At 36.9% G+C, this 25,860-nt stretch overlaps 1 protein-coding gene and 1 long non-coding RNA gene across 5 annotated transcripts; one reads left to right on the top strand and one right to left on the bottom strand.

Moving 5' to 3' along the window:
* The first annotated feature begins 7,320 nt into the window (after window positions 1-7,320).
* Window positions 7,321-9,777, top strand: LOC106093318 (uncharacterized). The gene is made up of 3 exons (XR_001222333.2): window positions 7,321-7,550; window positions 7,611-7,735; window positions 9,546-9,777. It is a non-coding gene; the product is annotated as an uncharacterized LOC106093318 (long non-coding RNA).
* LOC131995332 (uncharacterized) lies at window positions 9,757-14,636 on the bottom strand. Of its 4 annotated transcripts, XM_059363950.1 has the most exons (3): window positions 11,014-14,636; window positions 10,546-10,850; window positions 9,757-10,489 (listed from the first exon to the last, which is right to left on the bottom strand). In XM_059363950.1, exon 1 carries the CDS (start codon window positions 14,634-14,636, stop codon window positions 11,550-11,552), a length of 3,087 nt encoding a protein of 1,028 aa, XP_059219933.1. In that variant the 3' UTR covers window positions 9,757-10,489; window positions 10,546-10,850; window positions 11,014-11,549. The 4 variants fall into 4 exon arrangements, with proteins under 4 accessions (XP_059219933.1, XP_059219930.1, XP_059219932.1 ...); XM_059363947.1 differs by having other exon boundaries at window positions 9,757-10,850; XM_059363949.1 differs by having other exon boundaries at window positions 9,757-10,850; window positions 11,206-14,636.
* Between the last annotated feature and the right edge of the window lie 11,224 nt (window positions 14,637-25,860).

Genomic DNA, 25,860 nt, shown 5'->3' with positions numbered 1-25,860 from the left:
TTTGGTTGCTTTCATTCAACTTACAACAAAAACAGCACATTTCTTTATGTTTTGTCAGAATGAATAGAGCACCACTCTAAAGCTTAGTACTGACTTCATTCGCAGCGAAAATGCCTATTAAATTATTGTGTGTGTTCTTTGTCAGAACACAAACAAAAGTCAAACAACAACACATAACAAAGACTTCAGTATTGAAGCAGAGTTGATTCGGCCCATATCGATTAAATTTGCATTCGATTAAATTTGCATTTAAAATTGTGCGAAATTTATCTTGATGCAGTGACATGTCGCTACAATTTTGCTAGTAGAACTCCAAGGCGGATTTATAAATATGGTCCCACGCGAACAGCTGTTAACAGCCGGTCAGGCATATTCTCTGATCATTTACGTATATGCACACGCACACAAATTTCTTTGAGTGTGTTGGCAAAACATCGATCAGCTTAATGGCAAAATGGCGGATTGCATTGGTATTTTGAAAAGTGATTTTTATGTGTTATTTTTATTCGTAGCACACTAGGTGCGCAACTTTAACAATAGCAAAATTTGACGTATCATGAGACAAGAAAATGTAGAGTGATGGCACCCAGGATGCACTTATAAGGTAAAGTCATGCGAACAGCTGAGTACAATTTTTGTTTGTTTTGATTTTGCAGTAAATCTAAATCTAAAGGCTTGATAAGGCAGATGTGATTTTTTTCAAAAATCTTAAAAATATGTTCTATTGATCCGACATTCCACACATAAGCAACAAAACAGTGTTATAATGATGAAAATAAAAATATAAAACACATTTGAAGAAGATAAGTTTATTGCTAAAACCACTTTGACATAAAAATTTACGGCATTTGCCACTCAAGGTAGTTTCGTTGGGGATAGTGTTTTGTTGTTGTGCTAATGACGCTATCTCTTTATAGTACCAGTTCATTATAGATTTCGCTTAAAGCCTAGTACAAAGTTAATTTGCTCAAAAATTGTCATACAAAGGCACCGACAAAAGCAACTTAAAAAGTTGATTTGAATCAAGGCTTTGGATTTAGATTTAACTATGAAAAATCCAGCGCGAATGTCTCGATTTCAGAACTTTTGAATAGCGTTGACGATTAATTTAAGTCTCTCTAGCGTTTGATTTAATTGTAATTGTAGTTAATTTAATCCAACACAATACTTTTTTGCCAATAAGCGCTTAATTAAAGTACGTTCTAGATTTTTTTTCATGCTTTATACGAACTTGAAAACAATCAGAACACACACACAATCAAATTTCAAGTAGTTGGCACATCTTTAAGGTCTCGGAAGTGTTTTGTTTTCTTATCCGCTGTGTCTTTTAATAAGTAACAATAAATAATTAATTCCCTACCGTCAAAAGTCCTATAAAAAGTGTAAAATTTATTGAAGTGAGTGATTCCCCATTATGTTTAATTTGAATTTTGTCCTCATTTAAAAACATTTGAGTGGGTGTCGCACTGAAATAAATTGTGGTCTTATCCTTCTTTTGTTTTGATTGTCATCTTCGTCATTACATTTTTTTCGTGCTCTGGCTGCTACTATGTTATTTTTCACCGTTGAAACCCACTTTTTTCGCTTTTACCTTTTTGAAACATTACGAAAATAACAATGTTAAAAAACAATTTTATTAAAATTTTACTAAAGGGTGATTTTTTTGAGGTTAGGATTTTCATGCATTAGTATTTGACAGATCACGTGGGATTTCAGACATGGTGTCAAAGAGAAAGATGCTCAGTATGCTTTGACATTTCATCATGAATAGACTTACTAATGAGCAACGCTTGCAAATCATTGAATTTTATTACCAAAATCAGTGTTCGGTTCGAAATGTGTTCAAATTTTGACAAATTTTGTTCAGCGATGAGGCTCATTTCTGGTTGAATGGCTACGTAAATAAGCAAAATTGCCGCATTTGGAGTGAAGAGCAACCAGAAGCCGTTCAAGAACTGCCCATGCATCCCGAAAAATGCACTGTTTGGTGTGGTTTGTACGCTGGTGGAATCATTGGACCGTATTTTTTCAAAGATGCTGTTGGACGCAATGTTACGGTGAATGAACACATTTCGAACCGAACACTGATTTTGGTAATAAAATTCAATGATTTGCAGGCGTTGCTCGTTAGTAAGTCTATTCATGATGAAATGTCAAAGCATACTGAGCATCTTTCTCTTTGACACCATGTCTGAAATCCCACGTGATCTGTCAAATACTAATGCATGAAAATCCTAACCTCAAAAAAATCACCCTTTATAAGTAATGAGGGAATGTCCTACTGAAAGAAATCAGCAAGATTTTTGGCTTCGAACTTCTTTATCTAAAAAAGTAATCGCTGAAAAATATCGCGAAAAGGGAATATAGTACATGTCTAAGAGTAATATATTCGTTTTTCGCGTTGAAACTCCATATAAAAAAAAAAAACAAACGGAAAATTTGCCGAAATGTGTTTGTTTCGTCAAAACTTGTTTTTTCATCTAGGGAAACTTTACGTTTTGGGGCGCCCATTGCGAGCACAACCACAGTCGCTGTGCAACAAGTCATTAGGGCTGTTCACGTACCTTTCCAGTAAAAATATGCTGGAGAGTAAGAGCCATTTTACTTTCTTTAAAAAATTTGCAAGCAGAGCACGCGAACGACTGCCAGTAAAAATTTTTATACCCTCCACCATAAGATGGGGGGTATACTAATTTCGTTATTCTGTTTGTAACTACTCGAAATATTCGTCTGAGACCCCATAAAGTATATATATTCTTGATCGTCGTGACATTTTATGTCGATCTAGCCATGTCCGTCCGTCCGTCTGTCTGTCGAAAGCACGCTAACTTCCGAAGGAGTAAAGCTAGCCGCTTGAAATTTTGCACAAATACTTCTTATTAGTGTAGGTCGGTTGGTATTGTAAATGGGCCATATCGGTCCATGTTTTGATATAGCTGTCATATAAACCGATCTTGGGTCTTGACTTCTTGTTTTGGTTAGTTTTTTATTTGCTTGCTTGGAAAACAATTTTTTTAAATAAAAAAAAGACGCTGGCGATACTTGTGAGGTATTTTCCTTAGATAAATGTCTATTTGTTGACCCGAGAGTAAAAAGGCTAGAAGGGGAGCCATTTGTATATCCGCGACCTCCGTGCCGCTGGACAGCCGTCACAAATTACCGTGCAATCCCATGGCAACCTGTTGTACGTACCGCATTGGAGTCTTTCATTACCTCGATGGAGTATTTCAGTGTACAACACTCTGCTACAACAACAACAACAACCGTGCACGAAGCTACGAATGTCGAACTTGGCGCCAAGTCGCTCAAAGCGCTGGTTCCAGATAGAATCTCTACACTGATGCTGAAGAATTTGGATCTGCCTGGAGTCGATTATCTTACACCCGATTATCTTAGTACCCGATGTTTGGAAATTGGGCAGTATGATCCCGCTACTGAAACCTGGAACGGACACGAGCAAGGAGAAGTTGTACAGATCGATCTTACTTCTCTCATCAGTAGCCAAGACGCATGATGGTCTACTTCTCCCGATCCTCCCGATGGACAATTTCCATTCGCCCGGCATCAGCATGTATTTCGAAGGCTGCCAGGATTCACTGAATAAGGTTAAGCCAAGCGATCAGCCGATATACTTTTTTTTAATATTTGGCAGTACTTGGCATTGAGGATGTCAACTTGTTCTCTTTTTACATTCATTCTTTGTTTACGTTTTCTCCTATTTGATGACATTTTCAATCGTCAGATTTGACATCCTTAATGATGTTTATGGGGCCTATCCACTTTGTGTTTTGCATGTGACCTAACCTTCTATTAGTGAATCCTGGAAGGCTGCATGGGACCATAACTAATTTTCATGCCATCACCGTACAGAAAAGTAGAAACAACGTTCTCAAGTCCCTTGTCGACAGCACTTGGTGTGTTGACAAAGAAACCTTGGACTAACCACCTAATGCTTATGGATATTGTGGCTAGACAAATTGCTGCGATCGCTGATGTGAGTCTAAGGGAGCTTTCTATTTGTTCATGTGGCGTCTACGGACACTGTGTTATTATTGAAGATATCTGTATCCTCCACAATAGGCAGACTAATTTGTGCGCCACTCTTGACTGCCCAGCCAGATCCAGTAAATCCCACGGCCGCATCTTCAGTCCTTAACAAATTCAAAGGAAAGGTGTTGTTTTCATCGTAGCTCTCCCGTGTAAATTATTCCATCAAAACTCTTAAGAAACCGATAATTGCTTTTTCCTTGGTGTCTGGAAGGATTCAAAGTTTTAACTTTTCAAGATTTTCCAACTTATTCCGCAAATATTGCACTACCCTTCTAATGTAGAACAACCGACTTCAGGTAAAATTACAACTCAATTTGTTGAGATTAAATCTTCATAAAAAGTAATTAAAAATGAAACAAATTTAATAATTACCAATAAACAATAAGTATATTTTTTACATATCTCTGCCTTTTTGATTCATTTTGCCGTTAGCTTTTGTATTTTCATGTAACGACTGCTTTTCATAAAACAGCTGACATTTACAAAACATCAGTCCAAAGTTGCAAATTTCTGCTGGCAAAAAAGTCCCAGTAGAAATTTGCAGTTTCTCTTTTTTCTAAGGGTTGGAATTCTATTTTGCTTTCGGAATAGCTGCTGAAATTTTCAATTATTTCGCGAGCGAAATTTTACAGTTTTTTGCTTCCATAACAAAACACGTTTCTTTATCTACACTTATTGTTTTCTCTATTTTATATACTTTTTCTCACATAAATAAAGAAAAACGAACCACTGAAACCATTAAAACAAACAAAAATAATGCAAGAAATAGTTTTAAGTGTTGCCACTATAGTAGTTTTTTGCCATTTTCCTCGCTATAAGCAGAGTACTACTTTTCCACCTATTTTTAGACAACTTTTTTTTATATGGAGTTTGACAGCTTTCCGCCTGAAAAGCCGAACAGAATACTCACCTTAACAGTCAAAATTTGCTTTCTCTCGCGCTCTCTTCTGCTGGCAAATAAAGTACGCGAACGACTTCCAGTAAAAATTTGCAAATGCAAATTTTGCACAAATTTTTGAGTCAGCTTTTTTTTACAAAATAAAAGCGATCGCCAAACTTCTAACTGCAACTGAGTGTTTGTTAGTGTTAAAGATGTTGCTCACATTTATTTTCTACTTGTGTTCTTTCACAACAAAGTATGTATGTATGTATGTTTATTTGAGTCTTCTTCTATTTCGATACAAGGCTGTGTGACTATCGTGAGGCTAAGAAAAACTCACTGTTTCAAATTTCAGCGAAATCGGGTAATAAATAAAGCTTTTATGGGCTTCAGTCCCCTTATCGTCAAATCGGTCTACATGGCAGCTATATCTAAATATAATACGATCAGAACCATATTTAGGTCGGATGTTGGAAGGTCTTAACCTACTCACTGTTTCAAATTTAAGCGAAATGACTTCAGATTCCTTATCGGCAGATCGGTCTATATGGTAGCTATATCTAAATATAGTCCGATCTAAACCATATTTAGGTCAGTTGTCAGTAGACTAAAAATAACTCCCCGTTTCAAATTTAAGCGAAATCGATTAAAAAATAAAGCTTTTATGGGCTTCAGACCCTTTATCGGGAGATTGGTCTATAAGACAGCTGTGTCTAAATATATTCTGATCTGTACCATATTTGAGTCGGATGTTGGGAGGCTTAAAACTGCGTACTATTCCAAATGTCAGCGAAATCGGATAAAAAATAAAGCTATTATGGCCTTCTGCAAAATCGGATGAAAAATAAAGTTTTTATGGGCATTAGACCCTTTATCAGAAAATCGGTCTATATAGCAGCTATATCCAAATATGGTCCGATTTGGCCCTTTCAAGAACTTAGAACGTGCATCAAAAAGACGTTTCTGTGCCAAATTTCAGCTCAATATCTCAATTTTTGAAGGCTCTAGGGTGATTGCAACTTTTATTTTTTTTTACGATTTTACGACGATCCCAAATATATATATTCTGTAGGGTCGGAAATTGATATTTCGATGTGTTGCAAACGGAATGACTAAATGAATATACCCCCTATCTTACGGTGGTGGGTATAAAAATGCTCGGCCTTTACTGTTACTTACAGAGCAAAGAGAGTCCGTTAATAATAAATAACATATTACTAGACAACAACGATATAACAAATTAGTTTGTTAATAAAAGTAGCTAACTGAGCGAATTGGAATAACCACTTATGAATGAGAATGTAAATAACAGTTTACGGGATTGTATGTATAGTCAGTAAAAACTTATATACATATAACATATGTTTTGTTTCTATCAGTAAGAAAGAATATGTAAAACGAATTGAGCAAAGCTCGTGGTAAGTATTTTAAGATAAATTGCATAAAATAATCGTGTTAATTTTTTTTTAAAATTCTGTAATATAAAAAGTTAATATATATCAAAAGTTTCTTTTGCCATCCGCGAAGAGGTCCAAGCGTTGTCTTGTGAAAAAAATTTTGATAATGTGGACGGGGCTGTGGAGGTAAGCTGAATCAGCCCATGATGAATTTTCCTCTAAAGGCTGGTACTACGTTTCGTTTGGGGGAAAAATTTCCCTAAATTGTTCTTTCGGTGGTTCGACAAGGTTACCACATTTGATTTTTTCAGGTTTCTTTTGCCAATATGTTGCCATTTACGTATACAAATTCATATGGCACCAACTAATTTATCAACTGCTTACGTATGTATATGATTACATACAAATGTGAGTGTGTGGACCGCATCTAATTCATATATGCTGTTGCAATTTCAACCAAAACCCACCCCTTCGAAATTAATAAATAATAAAACACAAAACTATTTAAAAAGAAACGAATTCTACTTTTATTTGTAAAAATAATTATATGTTGTATTATTTTTGTTGGTATAAGTAAAATAAACAAAGCTTTTCAAAAGGCTTTGCCAGCATTTTCCACTTGTATAAAAATTATGTGGTTGTAATAGCAAGACCAAAAGCACAACACTTGCACAATCGTTATTACTTCGTACAATAGTTTGTTATGAAAGAAATTTTTTTTATTTATTTTAGAAGTATATTTATTTATATTATTATATTTATTTATATTATTATATTTATTTATATTATTATATTTATTTATATATAGTTTCTTATTTATGCATCCACAAACAATATTTTTTTCCACCCCGAGTAAGTATATGGGAGCAAGATCACTTACACTAACAAACACTTAGTTACAATAAAAAGTTAAGCGTTCGCGTTTATTTTACATAAGAAAACTTCTTGTTGCGAAGCAACTGTGATTGTGCTCTTCTTGGGCGTCATGAAATGTAAATTTTCACTAGATGGAAAAACAAGTTATAGCGTAACGAACACTTTTAATCAATATTTTCCGCTATTTTTATATGGAGTTTCACCGCGAAAACCGAATATAGTACTAACCTTAACTCATAAATTTCTCTAATCAGATCGTTTTCATGTGTGGCAATTTTCTGTACAAATGTATTTAGGTGCTTGAACTCATATGCACATAATGGTTCTATGTTTGATATATTGTAGATGTGAGTGTTTGAGTATTTTTTCGTGCGAGTTTGGTAATGTTTATTTGTACATTTCCTCAGGACTTTTTTCTCCAGGATTTCCAACTCTTTGGCCACTGTCGGAAATACAGTGAACCAGATCGGAAAGCCTTATATCAGCATGGGTCTAATTTCCACTTTATAAAGCAACAATTTAGTGGACTGCGGTAGGTATTTACTATTGAGCAAATATGAAAATGAGCCCAAAATTCTGTTAGCCCTTTGTATTGAACCTCTAGCATGCGGATTGAATTTCAAAATCTTATCAAATGTGATGCCCAGATATTTAACTTTGGATTCAACCAAAATATTGACACCATTAAGGGTTAGTTTGAATTTTTTTCTTTGCCAGATGCATTTCTATGCCAATTGCTTTGGATTCGGTGGCATTTATTTTAATACCCCAAGTATTATAATAGTAATCAATTTGTATGAGGGGTGCTGCTATTTTCGCCATTGCTGTTTCCGGGGACTTATCATGGGCATAAACAAGATGAGGCGCCAAAACACAGCCTTGGGGTACTCCGCTACAAACAGATCCAATGTCTGACACTGTGTTTTGGACATCTACGCAAAATTTTCTATTTGTGAAATAACTGTGAAGAATTTTTACCAGGTAGAGATCCATTTCTTATCCAATTAATTTGTACAAAATGCTTGTATGACTGACCGAGTCGAACGCCTTCTCTATATCAAGGGATATTGCTACCGTACAGGATTGTCTTCGAAGATTGATGGTTATGTCATTAAAAAATTTCAATAATGCGTGTTGAGTGGAGAGCGCCTTTCTAAAGCCAAACTGGAAATTTAAAACAGGTTCAAAAATTTAACCATTTTCTATTTTCTCCTTCAGGACGTGTTCAAATAATTTCCCAATGTTGGACAGGAGGGAAGTCGGGAGATAATCGGACGGAATACAAAATGGCATCAGTTTTCTTCTTGATTGGAAGTATTTTCGCAATCTGCCAATCTAATGGGAAGTATCCATTGTTGATGCCATGGTTAAAAAAACGGTGACGAGGTCTATGATGGAGTCTGGAAATTTTTTCAAAACATAGTTTGATATTCCATCTAGGCCACTGGATTTTTGTTATTCATACGGTGAATAATATCTTTGACTTTTTCAAGGTTCGTAAATTGAAAATTAACTGGATTCTGTTATGCGTTGATATCATCGTCAACAGTATTAATATGATAGGGAATGGCATTTACGCAATTTGTTACTCTTTGTTGCGAGTCCTTTCTGTGTAAAATTCATGGAACTCGTGTGCAATATTGGACCAGGTTTAGTTTTTTGTAGTATTTTATTAAACTAATCAGAATGTTCCAAGTTTACCTATTCTTTTATAATAGTCTTTAGCAATTGTATTTGTTTAGATAGGACCGCATACTCACTGTTAATGTGATTCCTGGTGCAATGAAAAATTTTTTCAGCCCCTTCTGCCACGCATATTTTATTTTATACAACTTTTTGGTTCTTTCCGATAATAGGAATTTATTGGCTTGTACCAAAATTTGCCTAGTATGTGTGTTGTAAATGGTATTCAAAGACGCTTTAAATTCGTCTATTAAGTCATCAATTTCATCATTCTCAAGATTGTCAATCTCATTATAAATTCTGGATGATGTATTTGGAGGGATAACTTTATTGGGAAGTGATTCGAGAAAGAGGACAGTGTCACGAGTTCAAAGTTTGGCAACATCAAAGAGCAATTCAAATTCAAATCCCCTACTATTATGAAGCCATCGAAATTCGCACAGAGCTGCAGAAGTTTGGCTAGATCAGCCTCGAATCTTTGAGGTGGGTAATTGCACTGCACAAAAATGAATCCAATTAAAAATCTCCTCCGGGCATTATCGTTTAAAACAATCCGGTTAAATTGTATTGTATTTTTTATAACAATAGCAACACCAACAGAATTGTCATAAATAAAGTTATATCTATCTAATTTTACTTTCTTATATTCTTATATTCAGATGTCATTCCTGTATGAAGCCGATGTCTATTTTGTTACTGTGATGATTGTCCTTTAGATCAATTTGACGACTGGTATCAATTAGGGATCTTATGTTTTATGTAAGTTATTTTAAGATCCTATGGACCATTGTTGCTTTTCTTTTCTTCGTGAACCGATGAATAAACGTCTCACACCAGTTGGCCTTCCAAAATAATAAACTGAAGTATGGCTTTATGTTTGAAATGATGAAACTGCTGGATATATTTATTTTGCTTGATATGTGTTTTGTATTTTAAATATAAGGGTTGTACATTTGATGTGTGTGTGTGTTTAAGGTGTGAAATTACGTTAATGTGTTGTTTATTCAATGTTTTTTGGTATCACGAATAGAAAAGAACAAGTTTTTGCCAGAAGGGCCTATTTATACAAAAAAATTGGCTTAAAAATAAACAAAAACAATAAACAAAATGAAGATATGTTGCAAATTGGCTTGGGATATTTTAGCCATTGTACTTCATTGCTGACAGTTGCACCAGCATTTTGCAACAACAGGGTTACCGTCGAGCAGGGTTGCCCTTTGCAGGGTTGTGCAGGAACTTTCTGTGGTAGAATTCCACCAATAACCTGGTGAACCGATGATTTTTCGGCAAAATTATGGGCTGCCTGGCTTCCAGATTCAAAAAGGCAGCATTTTGGATTCTCCCAGACGCACGAATTAAGCCATCTTGGCCAACAAAGGGATTCAGCGACAATAATTGGCTGCTTTGGCTCACTGAGTGTTGTTTTTTCAGGTCCTCAAGTTCGTCTTCGTATTGTTGACGTTGCACATGACGGCACAGATAAGACGCGGCATTCTCTTCTTCTTCCAGGGACAGATCACACAAGAACAACGCATCACCTTTGATTTTACGCCTCATGTTTTGCACATACCGGAACACCCATGCCATAGCCCGTTTCAGCCTTCTGTAATTGGAAAAATTATCAATATTTGGAATGCACCAACATACCTTCTGAGCCACCAGAACTCTGTGCTTGGATCGCAGTTCTGAGCCACTTTCATCCTTTTTCGTTTGATTGTGCACCTCACTCGGCCAATACGATTCCGCCTTCAGCAAAAACGTTGGTCCATTTTTCCAACGTCCTTCGGGTTCATATGGCTTGAACAGTTTTGAGCGAGTTCCTTCGTCTGCAGTGTTCTCGTTACCAGCGCACCACCTCCATTGTTCAATGCTGCTGCCGTCCAATATCTCAGCCACACGATTTGCCACATATTGCTTGTATTTTCGGTGATCTGACCAAATCCACTGTATCACCGTAAAAGAATCTGACCAAAAGAAAAAAAACAAATGGTTTTTTAATATGGCCTCTTTCATTCGAACGCCCATTACAGCAGCTTGCAATTCCAGTTTTGGTATTGTGTGATACCGTGTCGGGGCACAGCTTGTTTTGCCCATTACAAACATCACTTTAACACCACTGACACTTACCACTCTCCAATATGCCACAACTGCCATAGCCTCTTCGCTTGCATCCACAAAGACATGTAGATCAACATTGCTGCTGCTAAAACCACCGGCGTAACATCTTGGAATCTTAAATTCCACCAATCTCGATAACTGCTCCAACCAGTACTTCCACTGGCTATAAATTTCTGACGGCAATTGCTTTTCCCAACTTACCCCACATTTCCAGACCTTCTGCATTAGCACCTTTGACGTCACCATAAAGTCGCACAGGAATCCGTATGGGTCGTATACGGACATATTTAGGCCGAGCATCTCCCTTTTTGTTGGCACCTTTATAAAATTTAATATATTTTTGTCCACTTTGGCCAAACGCAAATGAGAACAAAAATCATCTGTCTTTGGTGCCCAATGAATACCGAGTACCCGTTCTATGCTGTCACCAAAAAGAAAGTTGCCACTGTTCTCGCCATTGCCAGGATTATTACCACATAGTATTGCCACTCGTTCACTGTTGGATATTATGTTGCGAAGATGGAAACCACCGGATTTATGGATCCTTACCACTTCGCGAACAACATTAAGGGCTTCATCTTCAGTTTCGAAACAATCGACATAATCATCCACATAATGACGTTCGATGATACCATGGACGGCGACTTTTCGATGTATTTTGTCGCATTTTTATTCTTGACATATTGAGCAATGGTTGGTGAACAGGTGGCTCCAAAAATAAGCCTTTCCATAACATAAGTGTCCACAGGCTGATCAGGATTGCCATCTCTCCACAGAAATCTTTGGCTATCTTGGTCTTTCCTGGCAATGGCGATCTGGTGAAACATCTCTTCTATGTCACCACATACAGCAATGGGGGATTCTCTAAATTTAAAAAGAATCGAAATTAATGAGTTATTAATGTCAGGACCAGGAAGTAAGGCTTTGTTTAATGAGAAGTTCATAACCTCGGCCGCCGCATCAAAAACCAGCCGAATTCCTTTTTTATTTGGATTTATTACACCAAAATGGGGCAAATAAAAGGTCCGTTCGCGCATTATAGATTTTTCTTCATCCGATAATTTACGGCAATATCCTTTTTTAACATAATCTGCTATTTTATCGCAATATTCCATTTTATACTCACTGTCTTTTGCCATCTTACGTTCCACAGAGTACAAACGATTCAAAGCCATGTTGTATGAGTCAGGGATCGGTCTCACATCTTCTCTCCACAACAACGAACATTCATATCGGCCATTTACTTGCTTTGTGTTTGTTTCCAATATGCCCATTGCTCTCTCATCTTCTTTGGATTTTATAGGTTTCACGGGTATTTTGGTTCCAAGGGTCTCCACATCAAAATAACCACGCATCATATCGCTCAACTCCTTCAAAACATCATTTTGGTACACACACTTCCTTACGTGTAAAGCCCTCTTTATGTTTGTTGGTTCTTCACCAGGAATTGGTCCATGTATAACAGCGCCTAATCTGGTGGTTGACACAATGGGTCCAAATTCGGATAAAAGTGTAGGCGTCTCAATGGGAACTGTTGGGAAAGAATGGGTTAAGCTTAAAATCATTTTTGGTTGAACATTAGAATAATCCCGCATATTTAAAATGGCGATTTTGTCACTTTTTTGGGATTTCATAAAATGAGCTATATGGCAACTCTGTACTGGCAATGACATATCCGATGAAACGTAAACATTGGAAAGTAAGTATTTTCTGTTAAATTGGCCAACTCCACTGATGGTCACGCGAATTTTTTCCGTTTTCTGTGTTACGCGGTGAGTATTAAGCCATTGCAGCTCCAAGTGCTCAGGTTCTCCATGGAGTTCAAGTTCTCGTGCTATTTCCAGATCCAGCATAGAAACGTTGGCGCCGTCGTCAATGAAGACGTAAGTGCTTATTGTTTTGTGCTGCCCATACAAAGTTATGGGTAAAATCTGGAAAAGCACATTATCGGGAGAATGAGCTGCATGGCAATTTCGTCTTTCGGTTTGTGGTCGTTGTGCTTCGGACGTGAACGTGCGGTTATTTTGCGTCCCACCCGTCGTGGACAAATGAGTTGGCTCGGTCGCTGGCTCCGGTTGTGATTGTGAAAGTGTACTGTGCAATAAATTGTTGTGTGGCTTTGGGCAATCATTAATGCCACAACGGCGTTTTGTGTGGCAAAATTTAACTTGATGTCCACGTTTTAAACAACAAAAGCAAATCTTGAGCCCTTTTATAGTGTTCCATCTTTTGTCGATGGACATGTTTAAAAATTCTGTACAGTGTTTTATGTTAGTGCACTCACCCTTACATACTGGACATTGGCTGACAGTGACGTTGACGTATTTTCGGTTTGATGGCGGTGCAGCAAAATGGCGGCGGTTTGATGCGGCATTGGTCGAAGTTGACGGCAAGGTGTCATGGACGATATTGGCCAGGCGACGCAGTACTGATAGCCATTCTGCAAAGTCAACTATGGTGGCTGGTTGTTGTAATTGGAGGCATTTTTCGGCCCACTGCATTTGGCGGCTTGTGGAAAGTTTAGCGACCAGTTCGCTCAACAATGAAGGGTTGGAAAGATGGTGATCTCCCTTCACGTTCTTGACAAATGTGGCCATGTTCGAGATTTTGTTGGCGAAGTTTACCAGGGCTTCCAGGTTGTCATTGGCTAAAGGTGGAATGGCACGAACCTTTTCAATTTGGCTTCTAATCAGCTGTTCCGGACGACCAAAGGTTTCAAGCAGCGTTCGTATAATGGTGTCGACGTTGGCAGAATTAACTAGCAGCGATTCGACGGTTTCTCTGGCTCGACCCTTGATAGCATCTCTGAGGCGCATAATGTTGTGGAGGCTGTTATATCCAAATTCGGCTGTGGTGCTTTCGTACGCTTCATAAAAGGTTTGCCATTCTTCTGGAAGACCTGAAAATGTGGGAAGAGGATAAATTTTCTTGTGTGGAACAGATATAAAACTTTGTGGGTACGAATTGTGGGCAGACATATCCGAATTTATAGACCGTGATGGCGGCGGATATTGTGGCGTTGGCTGATAAACTTGCTGTTGTAGAGGCGACAGTTGTGGCGGCTGTTGTAGAAGATTCTGTGGCGGCTGATATTGTGACTGATTTGGTGGTGGCAGTGATGGCTGAGATGTTGGCAGTATTGATTCTGGCATATTTGATGGCGGCTGTGGCAGCGTCGATGTAGGTAATGCGGACAGCGACGTCGACGTCATTTGATTGGCTAACTGCGTTTCCACTTGTTTGGCAGTATTAACAAGTTGTGCTTGCATCTTCTTCGTTGATGCAATGTACTCACTTTGCATTACCTGCATTTGACGCTGCATCTGCTCCATTTGCACTCTCATTTGCTTCATGAACTCACCGACTTCATTTACAGGTTTTGATGTCCCGGCTGGTGAATTGGCTGCAGTTTTCAGGTGCTGTAATTGAGAAGGCGTATTAATCGTATTGACATGAGTAGTACCGTCCATTGGCTGTAGCTGTGGCTGTTTTTGTTGGCTTTTTGCTGGCGTATCTGACTTTGGTGAGTGGTTGACAGACATTTCGCTGACGTATTGCTGATATCGGGCTGGCGGGGTTCCTTTTGTGCTTCTGCTGCTTGTTCTTCTTGGCTGATCTTGACAATTGGACATAAACTTGGCTGAATCTCGATCACAAAGGTAAGTAACACAATTCACACAAAAGGCTGGCTTGATTTTAATGCAAAATTTGGCAAAAATTTGAGGGCTGGCTTCTTCAAAATAAATTTTGCATTAAAATAACACAAAATGTCCGTCCGTCCACGGCTTTTTTTTTAACGTTGTTTACTTGCCGCCAAACATATAACACAAAATGACTTTAAACATTGAATAAAATTGTTGCTTTTCTTTTCTTCGTGAACCGATGAATAAACGTCTCACACCAGTTGGCCTTCCAAAATAATAAACTGAAGTACGGCTTTATGTTTGAAATGATGAAACTGCTGGATATATTTATGTTGCTTGATATGTGTTTTGTATTTTAAATATAAGGGTTGTACATTTGATGTGTGTGTGTTTAAGGTGTGAAATTACGTTAATGTGTTGTTTATTAAATGTTTTTTGGTATCACGAATAGAAAAGAACAAGTATTTGCCAGAAGGGCCTATTTATACAAAAAAAATTGGCTTAAAAATAAACAAAAACAATAAACAAAATGAAGATATGTTGCAAATTGGCTTGGGATATTTCAGCCATTGTACTTCATTGCTGACAGTTGCACCAGCATTTTGCAACAACAGGGTTACCGTCGAGCAGGGTTGCCCTCAAACCATAATTAATTCTTAATTTATTTAACAGACGCGAAACCGCAGCTTTGGCCTCGGATTTTGACATGCCACAAAGTGAAATCCTCAGGTTCCAGAAAAAAGGATGCCAATTTAAAAAATTGATCTATGATGGGATGTTTTTGTTGCACTGTAATTTGCTCAGAGGGACGAGTACGAAACAAATTGGAAAACGTTTGTCCTGGAGTAACTATTGACATGTTTGCAGCTCTGTGAACATTTGCCTTGTCCTTCACTATCCTTTGCTGCAACATATTTCGTATAATGACCCTCCTCACAGCAATTGTTACAAAAGGGATTTGATGAATCCTCCTTTGTACGTTGGCATTCACCCGGACCAAGTTGTTGGTCGCATTTAACACAATTGTACGACGAATTAAAATTTTTTGCAATGTGGCCCCTCCTACACTGAATGTCATTGTCCTCCATCCTTGGTTTTTCCCAGGATACGATTAGACATTGCAAAGCTATTTTATTCGAAATGTCTGATAGTTTTTCCCTGGTAACAATGCCACTAAAAAGAGGCTAGTCCCATTGTTTGTTGGTGTTTTTTATTTTGCAACATTTGCAACTGTATTTGGAATGTCCTCTTCTAATTCAGATTTAATTGCAGTGTTGGCAGTAAGCCCTCGTAAAACAAAGGACGGCTACTTCAGTTCTTTCGGTGTAAAATGAAAGGAATGTAAACCCTTTTCACGCAAAAGGGCCATCATTGACGAGTGGGCAGACGGATCGGAAAAAAACAATTTACTTTTGATTTTGTTCATATTCTTTACCTTGAAAGAAAACTTTGGTTCTGTCTCCCTTAAGGAGTCAACAAGCACCTTAATGTTGACATTGTAAATAAAAATTGGTGGACACCATTATGCCCTAGTCGCATTATTGTTGTTGATGTTATTTTTATTAGTTTTGTTACCAGTGCCTGTCTGGGTTGCTTGCGTTGCCGCGGAAGCAAAATCCACTTTAGTGAGAACATTGAGGATACCAAAGGGGTTGTTATCTGCCAATTTGTGCCTCTTCAGTCTTTCCCTGAGCTCCGGGATTACGATTTCATTTAGATTTGTTGCATTTTCAGTACGCTCCCTCTTACAAGCATTTGGTTGCGCGACCAAGCTGTCAGTATTCTGCGATGTTGAAGCATCCACCTCACCGATGTTGCAGTCCACGTTGAAGGGTATAGAGCCAGGCACCCATAGTGCTCGCAAAACACCGTCTAATGAATCGGAAAAAGAATTAAAAGTTCCAATAAGTGATGAAAATGCAATTACTTCGGCTGCTGCAAAAGGAAGTGAAAATAATGTGGATGCTGTAAAAGAAAATAAATGCAATTATTATTCTTATGAAAATGAACAAATAACTTACCCTGAACTACATCCAGGTCGTTTTTATGTTATTGTTTCTTCTGAGGAACCCATTAGTGCAGGAATAACAACGAATTATTTTTGTACGCTAAATTAAAGGGAGCCAACATCAGTGAGCAATTTATTCCAAAGAATATTGGTACTAAAACATTCAGACATTATATAATTACATTTTTATAATTACTATTTTCTTCAGAAATTTCACATAATAAAGTTCGTTCCCTTAGATTTTACTGGTGAAATGATATTTGAAAGAATAAACAACAGTGACAAAGATGTTCAAGCAGTATCCGTATTCGGATTCAACAGGAAAAATGACGGTGGTAAATTCGTTCCATCGGAAACAATAAAAGTAGGCGTCATATCTGAAAATAAAATAACAAATATCAATATGCTCAACACTAAGGCGGCAGCATACCTGTATGTCGCACCTGTTCGCCTTTGTAATAATTGTGGAAGGTTATGCCATCTAGCTAATCGCTGCCGTTCAATGAAAAGGTGTTTTCTTTGCGGCTAAATTCCAACGACAAAAGTTCAATCACCGTGTCGTAACCCAAAATGCATACTTTGCAATCAAAATGATCAATCTGCGTTAGACTCAACCAAATGTATCAGATATGAAAATGAAAAAAAAAAACAAGAGAAATCATGGCATTGTCAAATCTTTCGAGAGAAGGATGACTTCAAACTTATTCAACTAATAATCTCTATGCGGTATTAGATGACCCACTGTATGAAAATGATTTTCCATTAATCACTCACAAATCAAGGCCTCTGATCAAAAATACAATAAGGTAGCAGTCACCATTCAAAAAGAAGTCTACCAAAGCCGAGCCTGTTATGTTGCAACCATCTAAACCAACATATGAAAATACAAACTTCAACAAAGTTTCATGTCGTCTTTTACAAGCATATGTCCTTAATTCTCAAAGCTGCGAACTGTCCCTCTGGACTTAACATTTTAAGTCATTTTTAAAATGACATTCTAAACAACACCTCAGTCTGAATCAATGCCCAGTACAGTGAATCAAACATTTACACAACAATATAAAAATTCTACAATATAACATTCAAAGTTTAACCAAAAATAAAAGTTATCTTTAAATATATTTGAAGAAGTAATCTATAGATTTAGGCTTTTTAAGTGAAATCTTTAATGCCGATGAAAATCTAAGTAATTCTTACATAAATAATTACAAAATATTTCAAGGAAAAGAATTGGTGGTGTGGCAATTCTGCACAAAAGCAATATAAATATGAAGAAATTACTTTTCTCAACGTAATTAGATATACTAATTTGCCAAACTACGAATTTAGCAATAAATTTTACTCTAGTTTCGGTGTACATTCCACATTCGGGCAAGAGCAATACATTGAAAATAGAATTGAACAAACTACTCGTCTTCCCTGAAGGAAAACAAAATGTGATAATTGCTGTGATTTTAATGCGAGATCTAGAACATATGGTGATGCTTTTGATTCAATAAGAGGTTTGGCTGTAAGAACCATAATGGAAACTTCTGTTTTCCGATGCCTAAACGACGAAAACAGAATTGAACAAACTACTCGTCTTCCTTGAAGGAAAGCAAAATGTGATAATCGCGTGTGATTTTAATGCGAGATCTAGAACATATGGTGATGCTTTTGTTTGGCTGTTAGAACGATAATGGAAACTTCTATTCTCCGATGCTTAAACGATGGTTCTCCGACATTTAACATTCGTTGATGTCGTGCGCTCTGTCTTAGACCTCCAATATCAGTTCCTAGCATGGGCAGTTTTGAAAACCACTACCAATTATGATTAACGTAAATGATACTTACTTTAATTGGCTATAACAGAATATTTGTTCCACTAGCCGAACGTAGAATAGCGTTTCAAGCGCCGCGATCTTCTGCGCTCATTCTAAAATATCTGGCACCAAGTTTCGAGGTGTCTCCCACCACTTGATCTTTCCATCGAGCTTTTGGTCTTCCCGGTTTGCGTGTACCACAGTGTTTGCCTTCACTTATTTGCTTCTTCATTCAGTCTGACATCTAGCTAACGCAGCAGTTGTATCTTGACGCGTGTAACTATGCTATCGTCGTCATACAGCTCATCCAGTTCGTGGTTCATACGTCGCCTATATTCTCCATTAACGCAAGCTGGTCCATACATTTTACGAAGAATCTTTCTCTCAAATACTCCAAGCACTGCCTCATCTGCTTTCACAAGTACCCATGCTTCAGAACCATATAACGGCACGGGTAGTATCAGTGTCTTGTATAGTATAATCTTCGTCTGTCGAGAGGTGACCTTGTTTCTAAACTGCTTGTGGTTCCCAACTTTCTCCATTTTCTTTATCTGCTCGGTTGTGCAAGGGTTTTTGATAGTTGAAACCATTCATTTCGTCTTATCTCCATTTACTGCCAGACCCATTTTCACTGACTCTCTTTCGATTCTTTCAAAGGCTGCAGTTACTACTTCCGGTGACCTACCTATGATATCGATGTCGTCGGCATAGGCGAGTAGCGTTTGTTCTCTTGTGATTAGTGTGCCATATCTATTCACATCTGCATCTCGTATAATCTTCTCCAACAGGATATTAAAGAGATCACACGATAGACTGTCTCCTTGTCTGAAACCTCGTTTGGTATTAAATGGTTCGGAGAGATTCTTTCCTATTCTTACTGAGGAACGCGTATCAGCAAGTGTCATCCTGTAGAGCTTTATTAATTTTGCAGGGATACCAAACTCAGAAATGGCTTGAAATACCTTTGAACGTAAAGGAGTATCGATGGTGACTTTGTAGTCAAACAAGAGATGGTAGGTGTTGATTTGTCCTTCTCGGGTCTTTTACAGGATTTGGTGCAGAGTGAATATCTGGTCCAGGATGGATTTACCAGGTCTAAATCGCCATTGATAGGGCCCAATTATCTCATTGACTTTAGGTTTTAATCTTTCACACAGTACGCTCGAGAGTATCTTGTATGCGATGGGAAGGAGGCTTATTCCTCTGTAGTTGGCACATCCCGTCTTGTCTCCTTTCTTGTGTACGGTACATGCTGAGTATGCTGAGGTTCCAATCATTGGGTATGCGTTCTTCTAGCCAGATTGCTCCGATGCATACGCCTTATCAGCCTCCGGTCTTAAATAGTTCAAAGTGTAACCCGTCAGCTTCTGCTGTCTTGTTGTTCTTTAGTCGGGTCACTGCTACTTGGACCTCGTTCTAACTAGGAGGTAAACATTCTATATCATCATCAGGGATTGGTTCTGCGGTATCTTTTTCTCCGCCAACGTCGGACACTAGCAATTGGGAAAAATGTTCTTTCCATATCCTCAGCATATTATCTGTGTCAGTTATCATATTTTTCTTTCAAAAAAATAAAAAATTCTTTCAAAAAAAATAATTAATTAATCAAATTCATACAAATACTAACATCGATGATATACAAAATAATATAAAACAGCAAATTAGAAGCTCAACCTAGTGAAATGACGAAGTTGAAAGATCGACGCCGCGGAAAAAAAAATTGAAAAGTATAAAAGCTCGATACATGCGGAAAAGGGCACAATTGCAATTAAAGAGACTGTCAGCAATTCAGAGACATGATTCCATTAACAGCAACCCGAATACGAAATCCCTCTTCCGGTATATAAATAGTTGTAAATCCCTTTTTGAACCACTTAACAATTCCAAATGGTGTCCTGAAAATTGTGGGAAGTTCCTAACTCATCTTAAACGGCAAATTCCTGGCAACAATCTAGTCTCATTGGAAGAATTACATGAGGTGTTGTCAGAGAAAAAAAAGCATCATCAGCCGGTATAACGTATGAAGTGATACACCATCTTCCTACGGAGGAAAAAAAAAAAACAATTTACTTGATGCTTTTAATAAACAATGGCAGAGAGAGGGAAATAAAAATTATTCCTATTCCTATAAAAGGCAAAAATCTCAACTAGAAAATTGTGGACCAACTTATATCTGTTCTGGCAAAATTAATAAATTTAATGGTGATTCAGAGACTGAATGCATTCCTAAACAGTGAGGAAATACTTTCACCTAGGTCCTATGCACACAGAAAACATATGTCAACCTCGACATGCATCAATGACATACTTCACAACATCAACATGCACAAACAGAACAATGAAAAAGTAATCGTGTTATCTTTGGACATTTCCAGCGGATATGAATGCGTTGACATAAATGCGTTGCAATGAACTTTAAGTGAGCTAGTAATATCAAAACAAATAACTACATGGATATAAATTTTCTTTCGAAAAGGAAGCTTAAAATGTGTCAATCGTCCATGGTATCCCGCAAGGCAGTTGCCTCAGTCCTTTTCAACATTTACACCATGGATTTTCATGGAATCACAGACAACTCCACTCACGTTTTTCAATACACGGATGATTTCAAATCATGGCTGCTAATAAATACTTTGATGAAGCAAATTATACTCTACAATCATGGCTGCTAATAAATTCTTTGATGAAGCAAATTATACTCCACAGCAAAAACTACTTAAATCCTCTTCTCTGATTCAAAAGCTAAACTTGAATCTTAACATAGAAAAACCTTCGGCGATGTACGTGGCGAAAGGTGCCAGGAAAACTTCTAATATTTTACTAAACGGCTGTCAGATAACACCGGGCAAAACCATTAAATTCCTTGGGCATTGCAAAATACGCCGTGGACGTCGGCAGAACTATCCAGCGCAATTTTTCGGCCAAAGACACACAAAGAGGCATTAAAAAATTCAATGGAATGAATGGGTGAGCGAATTGCAAGAATTATCCAGAAGTAAAGGCACTTACTTTACACAATTGTTTCCCATACCAACGAAGAAACCATGGTACAACAACTTCAAAAGCACACTTGGAAAAATTAAAACATTAAATAGATTATATACTGGTCACATTTTCTCCAGAAAATACTAACACAGAATGGGAATCCTAGAAAGTAACCTGTGCTGTACATGTAGCGTTATAGAAGACAAAAACCACCTTATTTTTCACTGCAAAAAATTTGAGAGTTAGAAAAAATTACAATGAGAGTTAGAAAATCTACAACAACTTACCAGCATTACTCAAATCAAGGAACTATGACCAATTCAATGAATTGCTGCATTTTATTCACGAAAACAAATGGAACTTAAACAATCGAAGTATCTAATATCACACCACAGTCATGAATGAATACAAGGTGAAATCAAAATACAACAGACAAAATACTACTACTATCAACACTAATACTACGAATATGTAAACACGACCATACAAATGGTTACCCGATTCACTTTGACTATGTCAATTACCCAGTCATGAATATATACTTTCTGTGTTCCACCAACCACATCGATTGAAACCCAAAAAAAAGCAAAAATTTGGCCAAAAAAATAAAATATGGTAACCTTGTCAAGCCACAGAAAGAACGATTTTCGCAAATTTTTCCGCAATACAGAACGTTGTTGTTGTTGTAGCAGTTAATTGTATTCTATCTTTCGTCTGTTTGCATGGTGTAACAAATTAAAGGTGGTCTCACTTGTACAACAACCACAAATCATATGGTGCAATCGACCATCTCGTCATCTAAATGTCATTTCTGAAATGACATCGTTGTCAAAAAACTGTCATATTAAGTGTATGTGTGTGTGTGCGCGCTTTTTAATTATTTGTTTTGGCTTGGGCAGAAATTGCCATTTGTGAGTTTGGGAAAGAATAAAAGAGTATCAACGTAAATTCAAAAGAAAATTTAAAGTTCTCTAAGCCTGCAATAAATATGGTGCCCGCTTCCTCCCTATACCTGTTTTTCAGCTTTGTTAAACGCCAATAAATGGTGTTTTTTGAGAGTACTTTTTATACCCTCCACCATAGGTTGGAGTATACTAATTTCGTCATTCCGTTTGTAACACTTCTAAATATTCGTCTAAGACCCCATAAAGTATTTATATTCTTGATCGTCAAGACCTTTTAAGTCGATATAGCAATCTCCGTCGGTGTGTCTGTAGAAAGCATGCTAACTCTCGAAAGACTAAATCTAAGTGACTGAAATTTTGTTTTTTTTAAACAATTTTATTGTTTTTGTTTAACAATTTTATTGCTTTTTTTTAAACAATTTTATTGTTTTTTTTTAACAATTTTATTGTCAACCAAAATTAAAATACTATTGTACTAATAGTGCATTCATTCATTTAAGTGGATAAATGTATATATATACACACATATGTATCATGCTAAAATGACAAAACAAAATGATAAATAATTTTTTATGTATCAAAAGTAATGACGTAGACTAATTAAAAACAATATACAAAGATTACGACTGTAACAAATAGATTTAAGACTTTATGTTAAAAAAAACTACTTTACATTTTTGAAACACATAGCTTCCCCAAATCGATAAAAGTGTAAGGAAACATTGCTAAGCAATACATGCAATAAATAATATACATACAAAAAGCAATAGAATCGAATACATGCGCAAGATATATAATTACATACTTGTTTAATTTTAATATCATAAAAAAATTAAAATTTGTACTTCAAAGCTTTTGTATAACTGAATATTCGTTGTTTTTATTTTTGAATTTTTATTTCGTGATTAAGGCTTTTAATTCTAAAATAAATTCGACATTTGAAAAAAAATTGCTTTACATTGTCAGGGATTGTTATTTCTAAACTTTTACTTAAAAGTTTCTGTTGGAGTTTTACGTTGTGATCAATTCCATTTCCGTTCACCGTTCTAAAAACGATTTCCAAGCGTTTAAGGTCTCTTAAGAAATCGGAGGATGGTTTTACCAGGTGACCTTTTGAAATTTGGTCTACCCAAGTGAAAGAATACTCGGAACTCTGACAATCTTTAAGGTTTAACTTCCTGATTATATAGCCCGCTATATATTCGAGAGCGTCATTTTGAAGATCGCCAAAGTCCGGAAAATTGTCCGCTTCGAATTCTTCTAGCTCCTCGGGTTCATTAATTTCAGGCTCAATTTCGTCATTAGCACAAAGTTGCTCTGTATTGGAATGACAGGAAGCGTTGAGCCATTCCGTACAATCTTCCTGTGTATTTCCACTTGATAGGAGGAGCTCAGTGTTTCGGGCTGAAATTGAAAGATTATATATAAAATAAACTATTTTGTTTTGGAAAAAGAGAATACGTTAGTACCAACCTAATATATATTTCCTTAGTCTGAATTTAAATTCTTTGGGTGTAGGACGGTCATTAAGACCACCCTTGCTTCGTAAAGCCCCAAAAAAATTTTCTAATACATCCTGGTTCAATCTATAGGATAGAATGTATTCGATACCAAATTTTTCTTTAAGGTAATCGTATAACATTACTATAGATGTATTAGACATTATAACGCCTTTTTGAAAAAATTCAATAGATTTTTTCCCTGGGATTATGGGAGCAAGCATTATTTCATTCATCTGATCAATGACTTTTTTTTGTGCTTCATAATTTAGACCAAATGGTTGCTGAAACAATAGATGACAAAAATTGATAAATAGAAAAATAACAAATTCACAAATGAAATACCTTGCCAGGGTACCCGAAAGTACTTAGGTTAGAGTTAAAAACGTCAAACCAATCATTTATCACTTGAATAAATTTTGCAGTCTCCAATGCATTATACAATTGAAACCCCAGGCTGTGACATCGAACAATTGCGTTTGCTGTTGTGTGTGAAAACAACTGCGCTGCAGTTTTAACTTTTTGTCGAGCTAAATTGTGTTATACAAAAAGTCATAAGATGATATGAGATCAAAATAAAAATGGGAGTAAAAACAAAATTTTTTGCAATAACTTACCACAACCAGTCACAGAGATATGATCACTACTCAACTTATGAGTAATTGATATATCGCTTGATGAGGTGTGACTAAGTAAGTCAGCGATTGTCCTTGGTGTTAGCAATTTTCCATTTACTTGTAGGCCGGTATCTAAGAAATGGTTTCTAACCAACTTCAGCAGATGGGGCGCATCGGCAAACACAAAAATTTTGTCCAAACTACTGGCAGGATGTGGAAACCAAGTTTTTTCTGAAAAAAAATTGGGAAATTTAATCCCATCTTTCTAAATACATCTTCAAACAACTTACCAACGGATACACCTAAGTCCTTCCATAACGCTCTGTTAGTGGCTCCCATATCGGAAACAATTGCAACCACGGTGTAGCCTATATCATAAAGTTGGGTTATTATTTCCCATAATACCTCCTTCGTCATTGCTGCATCAAAGTCATAATAGATGGGCTGTTTCCACGATTTCCACACACCACGTGCTATTACTACTTGAGCTTGACTCGCCGGCTTCCGTGCGGTGTCGCTCGCAGCATCGTATTCGAACGCTTCCAAGACCTTCATCTCATCAAATACCAATACACATAACTTGTCCCTCTGCGTCATGTCAGTTTCGTGTTCCATAAAAAGCAATGATGGTTTAATTATGCCTTCGGAAATTTCGATTTTGGCACTCCAGCGATGCATTGTAGCGAGAGAAGGAAGAGGAAACCCTTTTCTATACAAATGCCTATAAGCCCTGGGGCCGGCAGCGTGTAGACAGATGGCGTTAGACATATCATTCCACGACCAATGATGGTTTCCGGGCGACATGATTTTTTTGAGTTGGCCTTCGGTAAAAACTTTTCGCATGCAGTCAACCACACGGTTCGCTTGTACCAACTTGATTTTCAATTCTTCTATCTCTATTTGCAACTTTTTTATTAGTTTTGCCTTATGTTGCATTTCGATGAAATATGATGCGGCACTAGAGGTTGATTTTTGTTTTAACTTAGCAATTAAATCATTATTTTACTTACTCTGTCTCTGTTCCCTTATCTTTCATCTCTATTGTGTATTCGAAAGTAATGTATCTATCGAGAGAACATTTACAATTTTAAATAAATAAAATATTTGAAAATATTAAAGATTAAAGTTTCGCCAAACCAAACAAGAATTATAGCTTCTAGGGGCCTTTAAAGATTAATCAAAAGATCTGCTCAAGGCGTCAACTCAGGAAATAGGTTTATATGAGAGGTATAGCAGACTTTACTGCGATTTGGACCATGCTTGTCACGACTGTTTTACCAGAATACTACAAGCAAAATTTAAGCGCAATCAGATAACAAGTGCAGTCTCTAGAGACTTAAATCTAAAACGATATGGCTCATTTGCAATCCCAAAAGACCTACATCAATAAGAGGTA

The sequence above is a fragment of the Stomoxys calcitrans genome, chromosome 2, assembly GCF_963082655.1.
Source record: "Stomoxys calcitrans chromosome 2, idStoCalc2.1, whole genome shotgun sequence".
Taxonomy (NCBI): domain Eukaryota; kingdom Metazoa; phylum Arthropoda; class Insecta; order Diptera; family Muscidae; genus Stomoxys; species Stomoxys calcitrans.
The sequence above is the reverse complement of the archived record's forward strand: the minus strand, read 5'-3'. Positions and strand labels throughout refer to the sequence as shown.